Genomic DNA, 20521 nt, shown 5'->3' on the forward strand with positions numbered 1-20521 from the left:
GCGTATCTGTAATCGGAAGGTCGCCGGTTCGATCCCCGGGCTCTCTGTCCTGGTCGTTGTGTCCTTGGGCAAGACACTTTACCCTGCCACCTACTGGTGTTGGCCAGAGGGGCCGATGGCGCGATATGGCAGCCTCGCTTCTGTCAGTCTGCAGCTGTGGCTACAACCGTAGCTGCCCTCCACCAGTGTGTGTGAATGCGAGAGTGAATGAATAGTGGCATTGTAAAGTGCTTTGGGTGCCTTGAAAAGCGCTATATAAATCCAATCCATTATTAATTCACAGATCACATTCACCATTCATCTGTCTATGTGAAACAAAGTCAACAGAAGGCATCAGTTCATCTGGGAGACTCAGTAACATTAAATTGTTCTCTTTTCTCTAACAACAATGAAAAATCAGTCCAATGTTTAGATGAGCACAGAGTGTACTGGTTCAGAGTTCAGAGTTTCAACCTGTTGACAAGGCAACGTTGGATCAATCAAATAATTTGGTAAATGTGTGCCACTTTAAAATTAATCGAGCTGTGTACTATAGTTTTTTTTTAAATGCCATATTAGAGATGGTCTCAAATGATACATTTAGACAAAAACAAAAGCTCTAATCTATAAAATATAAATAACACTTAGGTATGTGAACATTTTGCAGAATGACAAAGACAGGACAACCAACTTTGCAGCACTGCGTTTCTCCACAAAAAGAAAGAACAGAAGAGTGTACACAGTGTGTACTCTGTTCTCAAAGCAGATAATTACACCTAATGCCCTTTCTAATGTATGAGCAGTCCTTGAGTACCAGACATAGTATATTTATAAGTTATTAGCATTTAATAATAGCTGCAGCCTCACAGAAATAGAAAATAATTTTGTTTTTGTTTTCTTGTGAGAGAGCGCTAGCCTTTCAGTTTGGTAATTAATCACCCCAACTTACTTGGTACAAGTTTAACATTTATGCATGTCATTAACCCTTTAAGACCTACCATAGAACCAAGTTCGCCAGAGCTTATATTATATTTTACATGCTGTGGAGCCATTTTTGGGAGCATTTCAAGTTGCTATACATCAATACAACCATTATAGCCCAAACTTTAATAATATGTCTGCATTAGGTGCATAGTAATTACATAAATTGCAAAAAAGTGCAATAAACTACAAAAAAATTGAAAATCGTTTTTGTTTTTTTAATATATATTTCTAGTTAGAGAAATTTAAGAGGCTTATCCCTCAAAACTGTAAATACAAAAAAGTTACACAAACTAGTTTCCCACCACAGGAAATTTATTTTGAGTGTCTTCATAGTTTTATTTTTGAAATACACCAATTTTTATATACTGCAGGAAAAACGAAAAATAAATATTATAGTGCAAATTTGCAAAATAACAGCATATGCATCAAAATAAACTATTTCCAGCAGTGCAATATGAGTCTTAAGCATCCCAGAAACGACACAGAAAGTCATAAAGTCAAACATAACTTTTTAAAACACATAACAAGTAAAACACAAGCTCATAAGGCCCCGATCGTAAAAAACTACATTTCCGCAAAATGACGTCACTTCCGGTTTCGGGCAGGTCATGCGTCATGTGATAGTTCGCGCTGATGGACGTAGGATGTGTTACAAACAGCTGATGGATCGGCGAAGCGTGTTTCTGGAATATCATGTTTTTGTTGCTGCAAGTGATTTTTATGCAGTTTTTGCAAAGCTATATGTGGAAGGAAACTGTGACCTAGGACAAGCTGATGGCATCAGATGTAAGTACAACTCCTCCAGTTTCATATGCAAAAAAAATTATTGCGCTAGCTTACTTGGTTGCAGAGCTACCGGGATTTAAAAATAGTTACGCAAAACAGAGCGTGCCCGCTCCGATCGGCTGTAAAGGGTTAATATTTATATTTTGTGTTTGTATTGTATTTGTAAATGTGTATTTTTGTATTACTTTCTCATATAGGAAAACTGATTGTAGGCTACTTCAGTGTGTCTGTATGTGAGTTACATTTTTGTTGAACTTCTATTGAGTTTTATGTTTCTGGATTGATTTGATTTCTAGCTTTCCACAGTGTTTCACTGACTTCTCCTCCTGTTTTGACTCTGTGTTAATGTCTTGGTACTACTGTATCCCCAAGTCTGTTAATGTCTGTTTTCTCTAAAGGTGGGTTTTGCTTTTTGCTGTGTGATTGTCCCATTATTTTCACCTGCAATTCTTCTTACCTGTATCCTGGCCCTTTTTGATAATAACATGGTGATAGCAGAGCTCAGTAACAAAGGGTTAATAATTATTGTCTTTACAACATTAATGAATCCAAGTGTTGTACAGGGCCAAAAACAAGAGCAATAATCACTAAATAGCAAATGCATTTAGAAATATAGTAATATTTTAATATAGTAACAATTTAGTTAAAAGAAGAGTAATACAACAACATTATAGCTTTATTTTTTCACATTTCAAGCTTTTTCAGCTGCTTATAATTAGCATCGTATAATGTTTTGATATGCTGAACTGAAAAGTCTTTAGGTAAGATGTGAAAAATATAGTGAAATCTCATGTTCCTGGGGAGTTTGAGGCGTAAGCAAGAAGTCTATTTTAAACTGTTCCAATGACGTTGGTTTACAGTTTCTTAGATTTATTTAATAAATGTAAGCAATCTTCTGCTCCTGAGAGCAGTCAGGAGCCAGGTCAAATGACAATATGAGAGCCGCTTATTCTGTTCCTCAGTTCAAAGTAAGGCTGCATTGGTGCCGCCCTATAAACGACAATAGTGACAAATATAGTGCTGGACTGGTGGGGCAGACAGTTTGGTCTCTTGACTCAAGAGCAGTGGTTGATACCCCAGGGAAGCCTCAAACTGGGTACAAACCAGTGGCAAAGGAGGTCAGGGAATTACGGGCATGCTCAACCCTGGCCAGGTGCAAGCTCCAGGTGCACAGATAAGTCTAGCTTCTGGTTCACCGTCTCCTCTCGGTCTGCCCTTTAGTCTACCTGTGGAAACCAGAAGTGAAGACCATCATTCCACCTCTCTTCTCAGGTGGAGAGCTGGCCTAGCTTTTCCTTACTATCCCACCTTTGGGTGGAGTTCATGCTTTCTTAAGCTTCTTGACTTTTAGACATCACACATATTCAGCATTCACTCATCAGCTTGCAATATTTAAAGACTGGCTCATGCTTCCACTTTATGGCAGATTGTTGCATTCTCTAGTGATCGGTGGGTCCTCTGATGTTTTCTTCTTGTATCCATTTATTTTAAAATATTTTGAAATACATCTTGAATACCGTTGCTGGTCTTTCTGATTCAAAACATTTCAGTGTACTTTTGTCCATAGAAACTAAATGTCAAGCTGAAATCGGGTCCTTTGTATACCATGTAAGTGGATTTGTTTTCTAGTAGAAAAATGATGTTCTTTGTACTGTGCTAAGATGTACTGCTATGTATTAATCCTTGTATTATTTGTCTCTTATTGGTCCTCTTATTTGTCTTTCCTCTGAAGCACTGATTCACACTGCAGAGGTTCCTTAGACGATCTTTTTGACTTGGCAAAATTATTGTATCTGATGAATTCATTCACATTTCAGAATGAGAAAAGAAGCATCTCAATATTTTTTACTATCATAAAAATCAGTAAAGAGAATAAAGCAGAATATTTCTGTCAAATGGGGGTTGGGTATTCACATGTATTTAGCAATGACACATTCTTGACTGTGAAAGTTAATATTTATCTTTTTTGAACATCTTTTTTAAATTAATTAAAAAAGAGATGTTAATACAATTATCTTAATTCACAGATCAAACAATTTCTGTGCCCAAGTTTGATTCATGTTGCCTCAGTCTGGTTTTTGCTGCACTCCTGCAACAGACCTTCATCTTTTGTTCATTCATTCTGAGTCTGTATTTGGGTCCTAACTCCACTACATTGTTCACTATGACTATTTCAATGTTAATGACATAGATTCTAAAATATCCAGCCCTGGTGATGACAAATGTTTAGAAAACTGCCAAATGAAGTTGGACAATACTGTATTTGCACTAGAAGGTGTTCTATTTATTAATTACATTTAAATTACATTTATTAATTGTGTTAATGTTGAGAAATACAATAACCATAAGAATAAGGACATTATGTTACAACAAAGTCCCAAAAATATAGTAAAGACAATGATGCCAAATGATAAATTACATCCACTGTTGATTATTGCTTTATCCTGTCTATACCAGACAGTGCAATGATCAAAATCACTTATTTTACGGATGTTGGAATCTTTAATCTTCTCTGATGTTTCCCCTGTTTGAATACATCAGTAATTTCCAGTTACTCTTTGATTGTGGTTACAATACTTTTCTTTCTTTTTTACTTATTCATGGTGATATCATCATGTAAATCATAAAATAGAAACAGAAAAATACAGTTGGGGTAGATTGCATATTCACTATATAATAACAAACAATAATAATCCCCTGATTTCATAGCTTTCTGTTTTTGACATTTTAACTTCAATGGGTATGTGCCAGTGTAGTATGCACCCTAATTACCTGAGTATCATACATTCCAGGCAAAACTAGGAATGTTGGTATTCAGGACTGATCTTGACATGTATGCAAGTATGTACATTTTCAATTTAAATACATCTAGACATTAATAATAATGCCTATGGAAAGACAATACATAAAAACCTATTAGCTCCAAATTAACAGCAAAAAAAGTTTATTTCATTCCAAAGGATGGTAAATAGACCTAATCGAGCCCAAAAGCCTTGACAGCCATGTAGATCTGCCGCTGTTTTGCTGCCTTTGGATCTGTTCTTTTACTTCTTTCAGCTTCCATCATGGTAAAGACAACAGCAGAGAAAATCCATGTGTCCTTATTTAGGGAAAATACAGCCATTAAAATATTAGATATATCAAAACTTTAAAAAATAAACAGAAAAAAATTATGAAAATAATTTTAGCTTTAAGTACTGTACCTGTTGCCCTTTCTGACAACTAAAGTTTTTCTGCAGGACTGCAACTTAATTATGAAACACAGAGGAAACAGTTAATAAAAATGTAAGATTTATATGCTTTTATTACACAAAGAACTACAACCAATTTAAATTACCTTTGGAATGATCACTGTTGTTTATCTTGATTGTGTATATGAGGACAGCAGTAAAAATCAGACTTACAACCAAGACAGCAAAGATAAAAAAAAGAGCTCTACTGGCTTTCTGTGACCACACACTGCTTTCTGCAGTCACATTAAAATAAAAGATAAAAGGAAAATATGAGATTAGTGTGTAATAAAAAGGCTCATGGTTACTTGTAAAAGTGCAAGTTCACATATATTTTACATTTGATAGACCAATGATAACGTTACCTCGAGTATCCAGTGTAATTCCATTTCCAAATAATATCTCCCCACATGTGGCCACAGCACAGTAGTAAGTCCCAGCATCAGAGGAGCTGACATTCTTAGAGAAGTGATAAAGACACCTCTCCTGTGAGTCAGATTTTTTCTCACATTCATTATAGCTATTTGTGTCAGTGTAGATGATGTTTGGATAAATATTATTTAATCCAGTTCTGAACCAGAGAATATTGAGACCTCCTGGACATGTCTTGTTCTCAGAGTCAGAGAAGACTGAACACTGAAGAGTCATTGTGTCTCCTGGATGGACTGGATTCGATTCTATCAGCAACTGACTGACTGCATAGTTTGATGTCCTCTGAGTGTTTCCTGTGCAATTACAAAGACATTCTTCAAAACATGCTTAGAAAAAAATGCCAAAGTTTGTCAAAATAGGTTGTCCTATTACCTTTTACTAACAAATACGTCCCACTCCATGTAGTTCTAATCCATTCTGTGTTTGCACAGTGATAGAGTCCCTCATCCTCTTGAACTGTCTTTAAAATGGTCAAGCTGGTAAAATTCTTACCATCGTATACTCCAAATCTTAAGCTCGAAAATCCAGGACCAAAATCAGCTGTAGATTTATACAGTGTAACTATTAATTTAAGAGTATCCCCGACACTCTGCTTGTACCAGTTGACTCCTCTAATGCTGAGCTCTTTGGGAATAGCACATGTTAAGGTTGCTGGTTCACCAAGCTGAACAGTTTTAACTGGAACCAGAGAATCTGAATTAAGAGAAAAGATAGAAAGATAGAAAGAATTACAAGCTTTGTAAAAGTAGGTCTTTTTTTTCCTTCTATAAACAAACTCCATTTAACTCCAATCCTTTCTGTGTTTGCACAGTGATAGATTCCCTCATCGTCTTGATCTGCTTTCAAAATGGTCAGGCTGGCAAAATCATCACCTATGTCAAATTTCAAACTAGTAAATTCAGGACCAAAAGTAGGTTCTGTAGATTTGAATACTGTCACTATTAACGTCAGTTTTCCCAAAGCTCTGCTTGTACCAGTGGACTCCTCTACTGCTGAGCTCTTTGGGTATAGCACATGTTATAGTCGCTGGTTCACCAAGCTGAACAGTTTTCACTGGAACTACAGTATCTGAATTAAGAGAAAGCAGAAAAAAAAGTAACTTGAAGAGAAAAAAAGAAAAAAACAAATATTGTTTGATGTGGTAACCTATTAGTGCAAAACTACTTTAACAACAATTTATACATACCTATTTGACAGGTAAATACTTAAGAACATTTTTGACATTTTTTTTTTAAAAAGCACTTACATCCTTGGTGAAGAAAAAACAATGTAATCCATAAGATGATCATCGTGACAGTGTTTTCTCTTGGGGACCTTACCCATATTTCAGTGAGTGGAGGAGGTAAGATGATTGTTTTAAGTCAGACAGTATCTGATTGGTTAACACACAATAGATTCAAAAGTACATTTCCTGTCACATTTGTCACCTCTCTTTCATCTTTTGTTACAACTGTCCGTTTTTGTAACAATAGTGCTGTTGCCTCTATGGGATTGTTATTCTTGTCCTTAACCCTTAGGCACTCAAACAGGACTAAGCTCAGTCACTACTGCTATTTGTGGCATGAAGTGCAAGGTACACATATACAGACCCTTTCCAAAAAATTTGAATATCATGGAAAAGTTTATTTATTTCCATACTTCTATTCAAAATGTTAAACTTTCATAAATTATAGATTCAGGGCCCACAACTTAAATGATTTCAAGTATTTAGTTGTGTATTTGTACATAATCTGGGCTTCCAGTTTATAAAACCCACAAAAACAGGAATTCAAAAAATTAGAATACTGTAGAAAACATCAGCGCAACGCATGAATGTTTTAAATTGAGTGTCACAAACAACTCATTTACTAAACTCAAAGCACCTGCACAGGTTTTCCCAGGTGTCATTAAATTGCTTCACTTTGGTTCAGTTGTCTCAGTTAGGTTCAATATATGGGGAAGACTGCAGACTTGACAACTGTCCAGAGGAGCATCATTGATACCCTCCATAGGATGGGTAAGCTACAAAAGTTCATAGCTAAAGAGGCTGGCTGTGCACAGAGTGCTGTGTCCAAGCATATCAATGGAAAGTCTAGTGGAAGGGCAAAATGTGGCAGGAGAAGATGCACCAGAAGAAGAGATGACTGTGGCCTTCAGTGGATTTTCAAACAGAGAAGATTCAAGAATCTGGCAGAGATCCAGAAAGAGTGGAATGAGGCTGGAGTCACAGCTTCAAAAGCCACCACATTCAGACGGCTCTTGGAGATGGACTACAATTGTATTGTTCCTCAGGTCAAACCACTTCTGAGACTGAGCCAATGTTGGTAGCAACTCAACTGGGCCAAGGAGAAAGACTGGACTGTTGGCCAGTGGTCCAAGGTCCTCTTTCCTGATTAAAGTGTGCCTTTCATTTGGCAATCAAGGTCCAAGGGTTTGGAGGAAGACGGGTGAGGAACAGAAACCAAGCTGGTGGAGGTCCAGTGTGAAATATCCACAGTCAGTCATGATTTGGGGTGCAATGTATAGTGCAGGTGTTGGTAAACTCTGCTTTCTTAAATCAAAGGTAAGCCAAGGTAAGCCATACAGACTTGGTGTAGGTTCCCCTGGGTATAGCCTGCGTTATGAAGTCTGGTTAGTAGCATTGTCTTGTTCTAACTGCTTTAGACAATATATCACCCTCTTCCTGTAAACACTTCCTGGGTCTCATTTCAGGGGCTCATAAGTATTTTTGTTACTGAGCAGTGACAAAATTTTCTCATGATAGTCTTTCTGGTTTAGCAAAACTGTGCACCTATCCTTGTCTGCCAGAAGGACAGTGTTGGGGAGTAACGGAATACACGTACCGCCGTTAAGTATTTAAAATACAAAATATGAGTAACTGTATTTCGCTACAGTTACTGTTTAACAGGTGGTGTTCAGAATACAGTTAATTTGTTGAAATATAGGGATTACACAGCGGTCTTTTCCTGTTTCATATGTTAAGCTGTCCCCTCTTTTTTTTGGTAATTCCACGCCGGTGGAAACCCACAAAACACACATTAAGAGGCTCAAATGCCTGGGTCTCAATCTGGCGTCCCATGTCACCCCTACTTGCGGCCCGCATAATAAAGTGAAGAAATATTTTAAAAGATTATTTTTCAAAAAAAATTTTAATATGAGGGCAATAGGTAGAGTGTTACAGGCATTTCCCTAAAGAATGTAGCCTAATGGGCAGTGTAGCCCAGTTGTAAGTAAGCTATTATGACTCGACTGTACACTGTGTTTGTGTTTTTCTCTAAACAATAAGTTCCGTTGGAGCAGCCTTTCAACGCCTCTCTCTGTCTCTCGCAAGAAAAGTCGACCCAGACAACAAAGTGAAGTTAGTTTTCGGCTACGAGCCAACACAAACCTGACGGATTAGCCAGAGGTCCCTTTACTACCGTTCGGAGCCGCAGACCTGTTTTATATATGCACAGAATAGTTTTCTATACGAGATCGCTGCAAAAAGTGCAGCTTTACCCAATGTCCACCTACTGTTACTCATTTTATATTAAGATTTAAAAATCTAGTTGGTATTGGTATGGCAAGTATCTTTCAGTAATATTAATAATCACTCAGCAATAGTACATTCATGTAGTGGTAAAAAATTCGATAATATATTAAGTAATCCAAAGTATTCAGAATACGTTACTCTCACTGAGTACCGCAACGGAATACGTTACAAAATACATTTTGGGGCATGCAATCTGTAATCTGTAGTGGAATACATTTTAAAAGTAACTTTCCCAACACTGGTCGTCTGGAAGATTTTTTTTGGTTGGAGGCCCTTAATTGAAGAGCTCATTTGCACACTCATACCACAAACTATACTTAGGGAATCTACGCTAAGTCACAACACCTTGGATTTTGTTGGGAAGGTGAGAGATGTCATTATATAGGCAGATCAAACAATGGTCTCGTACAATGTTACATCTCGCTTCACTTGTGTTCCAGTCACTGAAGCGTTGGAGGTAGTTCATAACCGATACAGATGACCCTAACCCAGGGGTAGGCAACCTGCGGCTCCGGAGCCGCATGCGGCTCTTTAGTCCTTATAGTGCAGCTCCGTGTGGTTTGGGAAAATAAATTAGAAGCATTTAGCTGAAGTTTATTTTATTTATGTTAGTTCTTTTTTAACTTGTAGTTCTAAATTGGAAGATTATTGTGATATTGAAATACAAAAAATAAAATTATATTCTATTATTTTTTCATCGCTCAAAGTAAGCGTCACACTCGCGGAAGCCGGTATACCTGCCGAAACGCCGTGCATTTATCGAGACTTTCAACCCCAGGTAGGTCAATTATGGATCTTCGGATCCACATTATGTCAGCAGCTGTTCTCCACCGTGAACTATGTTAGAAACAAACACCGCTCACGCCTCACAGATGACAGCTTACAGTCCAGCGTAAAGATGAAAGTGACTTCGTACAGACCCGATCTGCAGACGCTGTGCGCAGAGGTTCAGGAGCAGAAGTTCCATTGTAAACACATCACGGCAGACCCGACGATGTTTCCATGAACACGGTTGCTGACGCATACAGCCGGCTGTAGCTTTTCAGCTCACAGCCTGACACATACCAACACAACAGCACAGACGTAAAGGCGGCGAGGCATGATTGCGGGTGCCGCTCAGGTGTGTCCCCCTCCCCTGCAGCGGCGCTGCAGACCACGCCCCGCCACACCCATTAACCAGGTAAAATACATATTTAGGCAGAATTTTGTAAATATCTATTTTTCATTTTTTAGCAGAATAGAGCTTTTTTTCAAATTATTTTTTTTAAAAGTCAGGTCAAGGCTCCAAAAGCCCAAAGGCGATATAAGGGTGGCGGCTCACAACAGTTTTTGTTTGCTACGTGGATCATTTTAGTTCAGCTGGGTGTCTTTCCTTTTGTTATATTTCTTTAAGAGTTCAAAAAGTGTTAATTGCATAAATAAAATGTAATTTTCTCTGTAGCACTTCAAGGATTTCATAAGCAACACACCTTAGTTGTTCAAACAAGGCATAAAGGTAAAAAACAATATATACAGTGTTATCTTCATATTAGATGTCAAAAAGTATTTGCGGCTCCCAGTGTTTTCTTTTGCATGGAAACCGGGTCCAAATGGTTCTTTCGATGTTAAAGGTTGCTGACCCCTGCCCTAACCCTGGATCCAACTCCATCATCAAGTTTGCAGATGACACCACGGTGATTGGTCTCATCAGTGACAATGCTGAGTCTGGCTACAGGGAAGAAGTAATGCAACTAGCTATGTGGTGTGCTGACAATGACCTGCTTCTGAATACCAGCAAAATCAAAGAGATCATTGTGGACTTGAGGAGAGAGAAGAGAGACACCCATCCCATGCCCCCATCTACGTAAATGGCACAGCTGTTGAAACGGGTCTCCAGCTTCAAGTTCTTGGGGACGCACATCTCTGAGAATCTGTCCTGGTCAACTAACACCTCCAGCCTGGTCGAGAAGGCACATCAGTGCCTGTTTTTTCTTGAGAGCACTGAAGAAGAACCACCTGTCTACTGACATACTGGGTAACGTCTACCAGAGGTGGGACCAAGTCATTGTCTTGCAAGTCTCAAGTAAGTCTCAAGTCTTTATCCTCAAGTCAAGTCTCAAGTAATGTCAGGCAAGTCAGAGTCGAGTCTCAAGTCACTGGTGTAAAAGTCCGAGTCAAGTCACAAGTCTGAAACTTTGAATTTCAAGTCCTTTCGAGTCTTTAAAAAAAAAAACGAAAAAATAATGTTGCAGTTATATGTTAGGTGTAAATAATAGACCATGTGTTCTTTTTTTAAATCTGTATTGATCTCATCACCTGATGAAACAAGTAACTTACAAAATATGCACAAACTAATTCTGAAATTGCACCTTGCACAGCTCAATTAAACTTTGCTGCAAGAATAGTCTTCCTCTAAATTACAAATTCACAGAATAAACATTCAGTGAAAAAATGCAAAAGCAGAACTTCCTGTTGAAACAAAAAGTGCTGAGATTTCCGTATGTACAAAACAATGAATGAATGAATGAATGAATGATATATATATATATATATATATATATATATATATATATATATATATAAACAATGAACAAGAATGTGCACTTTAACTTATTTCAGTTCACTATTAACTATTCTGCATTGCATTTGCAAAAGACCAAATTGGCCAAAAGTCTGTCAGTCATTTGTGCACGATGAGGCCGTAGAATGATGCCACCATAGCTGAAAACTCGCTCCACAGGAGCACTACATGCAGGTACTGCCAAAACTCTGGTGGCCACATGAAACAGAGAAGGAAGAGTCTGCATGTTCATTGCCCAGAACAAGAGGGCGTTCTGTCCATCAGCAATATCCAGGTAGTGACTTAGCTGTAGAGCTGGACTCTTCCCCACATCCTTCTTCTGCCTCTTACAGTAAGCAGCAAAGAGTCCTCCATCTTCACAGTCCTCTTGATGTTCCTCACCAGGAGTCACAAGTTGCTCTGACTTTGCAGGATCTGCCGCATCTTGCAGGATCAGATCTGGCAAAACAAATTAACAACAGCAAAAGAGCCTTTATTACAATTTTAGACAAAAAAAAATACAGAAAAAATATAAACTATATTCAATCTTTACCTTTAACTTTTTGTGTCACCTCTGTCTTTATGTCACAACTGCCCAACACATGGTGTTCCACCCACAACAGAGAAAATGCTGGATCCAAAGCAGCTGCTTTAAGGTACACTGGATCTGAAAAGGGGGCAGTGATCCCATCTTCGGCTCTAGCCATTTGCACACTGATAAAGATTCCAAGAAATCTTTTGTTCAAAGATGCTTGGAGGCTCCTGACCAGACCATTCAGGAAATGGACTTGAGGCTTCAGTTTCTCCAGGTGGTGATTGAGGGACAGCACGGATGGAACAACAGCACTAATCGTGACTATTTTCTCACCTTGTGTCAAATCTGTTGCTTCTCCAAAAGGCTTCAAGATGTCCACCATCTCCTTCAACAGGTTCCACTCTCGTGTTGTGAATAATAACTCCTTGTGCCCAGTCATTTCAAGAACAGCACAGAGTTTTAGATGTTCACATTGGATAACTGCCTTCACTTGTCTCAGTGTTGAATTCCATCTTGTGATTACAGCTGCAGGGATCGCTTTCTGTTCACCAAATTCAGCTTCAAACACATCTTTGAATGTTGTGCTTGTGTGCAGTAGAGAGCTGAGCTTAGATAACTTTGAAAGTGAAGGAGATGCCACTTTGGTCTCTGACAAACCATCTTTCACCACCAGCTGAAGTGTGTGCGCAAAACACTGCAGGCGCTGTGTCTTTGCCATAGCAGCACCTACTGTTTCCTGATCTTCCAAGGTTAAGTCATGCCAGAGCTCTGGGTCGTCAAGATGATCACCATCATCATGTTCCTCAGCTTGCTCAGTGGGGAAGCACACAGTGAATGCTTTCCGCATATTGGCAGCATTGTCACTAATAATATAGTCTAGTTTATCTTTAATGTTGTATTCGTCACATATAGCTTCAAATTTCTCACAGATTCTTTCACCAGTGTGTAATCCTTTGAAGCGGTCAAAGGCCAGCAGTTTGGATTTTAGCTGCATCCTCTCTGTCTCTTTCTGTATCCAGTGCACAGTGATACCAAGGAAACCCCTCATCCTTCGGTCTGACCAAATGTCCACAGTGACTGAAACATGATCAGTCTCGCTCAACTGAGTTTTTAACATTGAACGTTTCTCAGCAGCAAGGTTCTCCGTTTTTGATATAATTGTTCTGCGACATACCGGGCTGTATTTTCTGTCAACTACCGTCAGAAAGTACCGAAAATTCTTGTTTTCCACAATAGAAAGGGGCAGGTTGCAACCAATAATCAAGTCACTTAATAATGCATTCGTGATAGCTTTCTGCTGTGGATGAGTCATGCTGTACTGTCCGGCACAAGTGTCCATAAACTGTGATATGGAAGGCTGTTGAGGTTCATTTGTGATCCTCTTTTTCATCTGGTATTCTTCAAATCTGATAGAGGTAAGCATATTAGACTCATGTCAGAAATTCCATTTCAGCCATTCATGAATTGCATTTTACTTTAAGTTGATCCTAATAATCCTAAATAACTATTAACACTTAAACTCTCATAGTTTTCAGACAATAAAAAATATAAATGAAAAATATATAAACAATATTTATTAAAACACTTTTCTCAAAACTCTGCATACAGTTCCAATAAGCAATGTTTAGCATCCCTGTTAAGAATAACTGACCTTTGCAAATAAACAACAGCTAATAACATAAGATCAAAGTATTTTATTTGATGTATTGACATAAATGACAGAAGAAAAAGGCCTTATATAGCAGGACTACTCAATTACACATTAAGGTGGGCCAGATTTTCTAACCAAAATTTTTTTTCCCTGGCTCAGACATGCAAAAGTTAAACACGACCATATGTTACCGGCACCAGACCTAGGGGAATCTGGACCGGCAGCAAGCAGCACACAGGCTAGAGAGCACTGCGTAGCCAAATATGAGCAAACTGTGGATTAATAGAGAGGACACCGAAGTTAGCGTCTTGCTCAGGACGGAGCTCATTTATTTCTGAGCTGCGCGTGCACAGAGCCTATTGCTAGAGTCTCTCTGGTAGTTCCACAGCAATGCAAGAGCAGTATCTACTGGCATAATGAAATATAACCATGGTCTGGCAACACATAACAATGTCAAAATAAGTCACAATAATAAACAAAAAATAAGGGTGTAATTGGTTTTCTTACAAAAATAAACATGTAGCTCTACGGGGTTAATGATGAGGAGGAGACGGAGAGAAACTGTCTTCCCTGAGTACAGCTACAGAACCCACTTTCTGAAACGGACCCTGCTCACCATTCACCGACAATTCTGAGCGAACAAGTTGCGTATTATTCTTGGATGCGCTTGTAGGACCGGATTTAAAATAGCATGACAAACATATCATACCTGTTAAAGCCAAACAGTATCATCAACGTAGCCCGGAGAACATTTGCTAATAAGATGAAGTTAGCTAAGTCGCTATCTCATCGTAGCAAAAAAAGGCAGCACTTACCGTTCTTTATGCAACTTCAAATGTCGGACAAAGTTGGAAGTTGTTCCATCTCCGTCTGTAATTCTCTTCTTGCATGTTTTGCATGTTGCATTTCGTTTTTTGTTGACTACTTCGTAGTTTATGTAGCCGAAAGAAATTACTCTTGGGAGCATTTTTGGCTCGAGCGTTTTTTTTTGTTTTTTTTTTAAATCTGGTTAATTTGATTGGCTGTGCTACAGCTCACGCTCACATACATACGGAGTGTGGTAAGAATGAATGAATGAATAAAGTGAATTAATGGTCCACACTTTTTATATAATATGTATGTTAAATTTTAGATTTGGGTAAAATATCAAGTCTTTTCAAGTAAACAGGTTCAAGTCCAATTCAAGTCCCAAGTCACTGGTGTAAAAGTCCAAGTCAAGTCACAAGTCTTACAACCTTTTTTCAAGTCAAGTCTAAAGTCATAAAATTAATGACTCGAGTCTGACTCGAGTCCAAGTCATGTGACTCGAGTCCACACCTCTGACGTCTACCACTGTGCGATAGACAGCATCCTGACCAGCTGTGTTGCTGACTGCAAGGCACTGCAGCGGGTGGTGAAAACATCTACAACAACCTGCATGACCTGTGGCAAATAAATAGGTCTTATAGTTTAATCAAATAGTTCGCTGTAATTTCCTAGTACAGTTCTGTGTCTGGCCTGTGGTCAGATCTTACACAAACAGCTACAAGCAAGAAAGCTAACGATTGTAAAATATCTTTTCAAACAGGACACCGATAACTTGATTATTCTTTTCACATGTTCTTCATCTTCTTTTAGTACTCCGTACATCCTTTTTGTGCACAACATTACTTGCACCTGAAACACACAAAGACAAAAATAGCCATGGTTGATGCATGATGGAAACTTAAGCATTGCTGTGGTTGGGCTTTCAAACAGGGGTGTGAATACAAACAGGGTTTCTTCTTGTCTCTTTCAATCTCAGGTATCTGATCTTGAAACACTGTGTCATTTGTTTGTTTGTTTGTTTTGTTTGCTGTTGTTTTTAAAGGGAAATGATAATACTATAGTTTTAATGTGACTAGTTTTTATATCAGAACAAACATCTGGAGTTGTTAAAGCCTATGTGAGAAACAGACACCAACACTCAGACCTGTTCAGTCATGCTGTGACTGATTTCAGTAACACTGTGGTTTGTTTTTGTTTGTTTTCATTGGCAATTGCAAGGAAACCAGGGGAGGTGCTCATGATTCACTTGTACTACTCTGGTCTCTCTTTTTTTTCTTTTTTTCACAAGATTACAAGAGTATATTTGTTTTGACCACCTCCCCTAAGATTGTCAGAATGTGTTAACTTAGTACAATAATAGATTTTTAGCCCATTCAAATTAACGGTACATAAAACTTCATGATGTGTCCTGTTCTGAGGAAACAGCTTCAGTAGGGTTGGTCAAAGGCCCACCACAGCCTTCATCTATGAGTGTTGCAGCTGAATGTGACTTCCTTGTTGTTCTCTCTTTTTTATGTAGCCATTATTTTATATTATTATCATAAAAAGCCAATGAAAAGACACCTGTATTCCATGTTTTGATGTTATTTTTAAGAAAAAACTAAATTCTAAGTTTCAATGGTAAAAAATCTTGTATCGTGCACCTTGGTGACAAATACACAGTTAGTGTCCTCTGTCTCTCAAATACTGTACATGCTTTCTTTGTGGTTTTTCCCTAAAACCTACAGAATGTACGATGTAGCTCTCAATTTCCCCTAAATACTCAGGAAAAGTCAGCTCTACCTATATTGATACACTTCATTTTCTAAATCCTGGTTAACCAGAAAGATATTAAGCTATGATCAAATAAAAAGTTTGCATCATAAATCTGATGTGTATCTGATTTACAAAGAAACATCATGAAGCTACTACTCTAAGTAAAATACTGCTATAAAAAGATTCCCAGAGCTTGTGCTGAGAATGGCACATAAGACTTTCTGACACATTTTAAGTGGTTATCAAAGTAGTTACTCCGAAAGAAAAACCTCTTAGATCCAGTGATAATATACACAATGTTCCCTAAATGGGAGAAAGGCCATTTCCTACATTTCAGCCAATCATTGATTTCTGCTTGTCAAACCTTCGTCACCTTGTGATGGCTGTATGCCTCCTATTTGAGCAAGAGAAGATCAGTAGAGAGCAACAAGAGTGCTGCACCACAATGATCATAGCACTGGCTGCTTTGATTCTTCTTTGTACACCATGTAACTGCAATTCATTGCTCGTGAGAAAAACATGAAGAGCATGTTTGTACTACACCGTCGTACACATTTACTGTTGCTGGATATTTATCTAACAGTATTTACATCGATTTTGTCATTTTGTTAACTGCATTTTTTTCTTCTTCAGCTGTGACTCAAACTTCAGAGGTTCCTCAGTTGATCTCTTTGACTGTTGTTGACCTTGGTGACAATGTTACTTTTGGCTGTGAAGTCTCTGAGGAGTTCAAATCCTTTCACTGGTATAAACAGTCTCTGGGACACTTGCCCCAAAGTGTTGCTTCTGTTATTCTGGACAAAATAACTTCAACTGATGCATTTAAAGATTCACGTTTCACATTGAACAAAGAAATATTTACTATCAGAAATGTCAGCAAAGAGGATGAAGCAACATATTTCTGTCAAATGCGAACCACATATTCACAGATGTTCAGCAGTGGCACATTCTTGGCTGTGAAAGGTAAGATGCTACCAATGGCACTAAAACTCTTATGTTCAGTGAACAGTTAAATCACTCGCACAAAGAATAAAATCTATTATTAATTGTTTAGGTTACAAATCTGACTTAATTTACAGATTACAACCAGCAGGAATCAATCTACATGAAACAAGTTCCAAAGAAAGAGTCTGTTCTGATCGGAGACTCGTTGGCTCTCCAGTGTTCACTTCTCTCCACGAGCAAAGAAAAAGCATTCCAATGTCCAGATGAACACAGAGTGTACTGGTTGAGAGCTGGATCTGAAAGTTTTACTCCAAGCATCATTTACACTCACATGGTCAGCAGGGATGAGGCTCTGAAGAGAAACTGTGTCTACAGTCTATCAAAAACGATACAGGACTACTCTGATGCTGGGACTTATTACTGTGCTGTGGTCACATGTGGAAAGATCCTGTTTGGTGAAGGAACTAAAGTAGAGATAAGTATGTATTAACATTTGTATTTAAATCCATCTCGCATTGAACCGTTTAGCCTGGCTAATGGGAAGAGCTGAAGTCAAAACAACAATGTTTTATTGAGATATTTTCTGTCTTAATCATGTTTTATGCAAACCACTGAAAATAAATGACACTATGCAAAATAAATAGACTTGTTTTCCTTATATAATGATTCATTTATAATTGCGATAATTAAAATCTGACAACTTTTCATTGGCTAAAATCAATGAACTTTGACTTTTGTAGCTATTGACTACTTATAATTTATGTGTTTTAATTAATCCTATTGATCCTAAATGTACATAATGCTTTATTTTATTGTTTTTCCAGAGTCAGTATCAGGATTTGGGTTGTTTGTTCTTGTGCTTGCAGTATTCTTGACCAGCAGCATGATTTTGATCCCCATTCTTGTTTTCTACAGCAATCAAAGGAATGCTTGTCAACGCTGCACAGGTTGGAAATGTTAACAAATACTGATAAATTAGTGCTTTTTTGAATTTTTTTGAATGATTACCATATGTAGTATGTGTGACAGAGCAGCTACTTCACTGACTGTGTGCAGCAAACATAGATACTCAGACATGTGCATATACAAATACAAGCACAACACAGACTTTGCAACTTAATTTCCATGTGCATTAGAGTGTTTGGCATCATTGTCATGCTGGAGAAAAATTATATATTCATTGCAAATCAGATTTTTTCCAGATGATATTTTATGGTTTATTCTTAATTCCTTTTAATTTTGACGAGAGCCTCAATAACACTGCCTTAAGTGTGTCAGGCCTTTTATTTATTAAGGATGTGACTTGCAGATGCTGTCAATCTGCTGTACACATGTTTTAGGCCTCTCACTTCATCTTTTGAAGTTAGTTAAACTAGATTAAGTTAAAACAATCTACAGTTCACTCCCCTTTCTCCTACGTATTTCCATACTCTACAGCTGACATCTGGACCAAACACCTTCATTTGAACATGCTTTACATAAGTTAACCTCTTTTTTGGTTAGCTCTTTAATTTTTCTTTATATTTTCTGTCATACTGTCACAATTTCAGTACATTAATTGCAGTTATTATATGTACACATACTGAGAATGGATTTCTTTTTTTGAAAGGAAAAATGACTGGCTCCCATCATATTGGCAAGTCAACAGTGGATCAATCAAATTCCATACATACGTTTCTGGTAAATATGTGGCACAATAAAGCAATTAACCTTTTATTTTAATAATGTCATATCATGCAGCGATAAATAATAAATAATAAAAAATGAAAAGAACATCAACTCTGACCTCCAAAATTTCAGCAACACTAACATATGAATATTTTGCAGAATGACAAAGACACTGCAACCAGCTGTGCAGAACTGGGTTTCTCCAGAAAAATAAAAATGAGAAGAGCAAACACAGAGTGTGTGTACTCTGTTCTCAAAGCAGATAATCACACCTAACACCCTCTCCAGGGCAGCGCAGGGCCGATGCAGCGACACACTCATTTCAAAGTTATCAGCATTTATTTCCTTGCTGCTTCGTTTTTTCTTAGCAACATACTTTCTTGTGGGAAACTCAGTTTGTTAAGAAATCACCGCAGATTGCTTGTCACTATTTTTGCCATCACCATATCTCCGTTATCATAGTTATTGATTTTATTTTGCTGCCATAAAAAATATATTTTTTGTATTAGTTACATAGAACAGCTTCTGCAGGCTACTTCAGTTTGTCTGTGAAATCAGTTTTTGCTTATCGTGGTCCAAGAGTTTTCGAGTATAGTTTTAAATATATCATAGGAGTTTATGTTTTGATTTAACTTTTAGATTCCTTTTTTGAATTCTTTATAATTCCAACAGTGGAGTGGCTTTGATTTCTTGTAATATTGTTGAATTTTTTTTTTCTAACTTCAAATATTATGTTTTTGTTTTGCAATTATGTTTTTTGGTTCAGATTTTCATTGTTATTCTATGGATTTTAAATTTGGGGGATATATTTGGGGAAGCTTTTATGTTTCTTTTTTTATTTGATTTATTATAATTTTCAACAGTGGATTAATTTCTCTTCCTGTCTTGTTTTTATGCCAATGTCTTGGTTCTTCTGTATCAACTAGTCTGACCTGATTAAACTGATAATCACCATCTTATAATATTCGTCTTATATTATTTCCCCTTAAGCTTGAATCATACTTGGTTAGTTCGAAGTAATGAGGATGTCTAAAGTTTCTGTATAGCAACAATATTTTCTGGCACAACTTCACCTACTTTTAAGGTGCATGGAGAAGAAAAGGACCTGATGAGAAGACTCCAGTGGAAACGCGTTGGTCACTTAATAACGCTTTTCCTTTATACTTTAAGTGTCTCTAAAGTTTCTGTATATGCAGCTCTGACTGAGTGAATTTAATCATAGGTTGTGGTATCTAAAATTTTAATATTTTTAACAGCTGAAGAACAACTTGAAATGACAGAATGTGAATCATCTGTTAAACTTAAAAGAGGTACTGTGCATTGATCAAAAACAGTAGTTTTGCTAATACAGTGGTAAATGGCCTGTATTTATATAGCGCCTTACTAGTCCCTAAGGACCCCAAAGCGCTTTACATATCCAGTCATCCACCCATTCACGCACACATTCACACACTGGTGAATGTGTTGGGGAGTAGCGGAATACATGTACTGGCATTACCTGTATAAAATACAAAATATGAGTAACTGTATTCTGTTACAGTTACTGCTTAAATAGTTAATAACTAGAACACAGTCACTTTGTTAAAATAAATGCATTACACTGCGGTCTTTTCCTGTTTCATATGTTAGGCTATCCCATCTCTATCCCCTCTCTGATTTTGGTAATTCCACGCTTTGCTGGAAACCCAAACATCAAATC

General features: G+C 37.6%; 2 protein-coding genes and 1 long non-coding RNA gene across 3 annotated transcripts; 1 reads left to right on the forward strand and 2 right to left on the reverse strand.

Moving 5' to 3' along the window:
- The first annotated feature begins 1617 nt into the window (after positions 1–1617).
- LOC308409154 lies at positions 1618–19203 on the forward strand. The gene is made up of 4 exons (XR_013973953.1): positions 1618–1749; positions 18070–18101; positions 18764–18834; positions 18982–19203. It is a non-coding gene; the product is annotated as an uncharacterized lncRNA (long non-coding RNA).
- LOC308408299 (uncharacterized protein) lies at positions 5067–6700 on the reverse strand (the record flags this gene model as incomplete). Its single annotated transcript, XM_080900502.1, has 4 exons — positions 5067–5215; positions 5345–5704; positions 5784–6104; positions 6658–6700. 4 exons carry the CDS (start codon positions 6698–6700, stop codon positions 5067–5069), a joined length of 873 nt encoding a protein of 290 aa, XP_080756628.1.
- Positions 11506–14963, reverse strand: LOC308409151 (zinc finger BED domain-containing protein 4-like). The gene is made up of 3 exons (XM_080901716.1): positions 14463–14963; positions 12015–13402; positions 11506–11920 (listed from the first exon to the last, which is right to left on the reverse strand). The coding sequence occupies exons 1-3, from the start codon at positions 14612–14614 to the stop codon at positions 11532–11534; spliced, it is 1929 nt and encodes a 642-aa protein (XP_080757842.1). The 5' UTR covers positions 14615–14963; the 3' UTR covers positions 11506–11531.
- Positions 19204–20521: the final 1318 nt, after the last annotated feature.

This window comes from Rhamphochromis sp. 'chilingali' (genome assembly GCF_963969265.1).
Source record: "Rhamphochromis sp. 'chilingali' genome assembly, chromosome: 13".
Lineage (NCBI taxonomy): Eukaryota > Metazoa > Chordata > Actinopteri > Cichliformes > Cichlidae > Rhamphochromis > Rhamphochromis sp. 'chilingali'.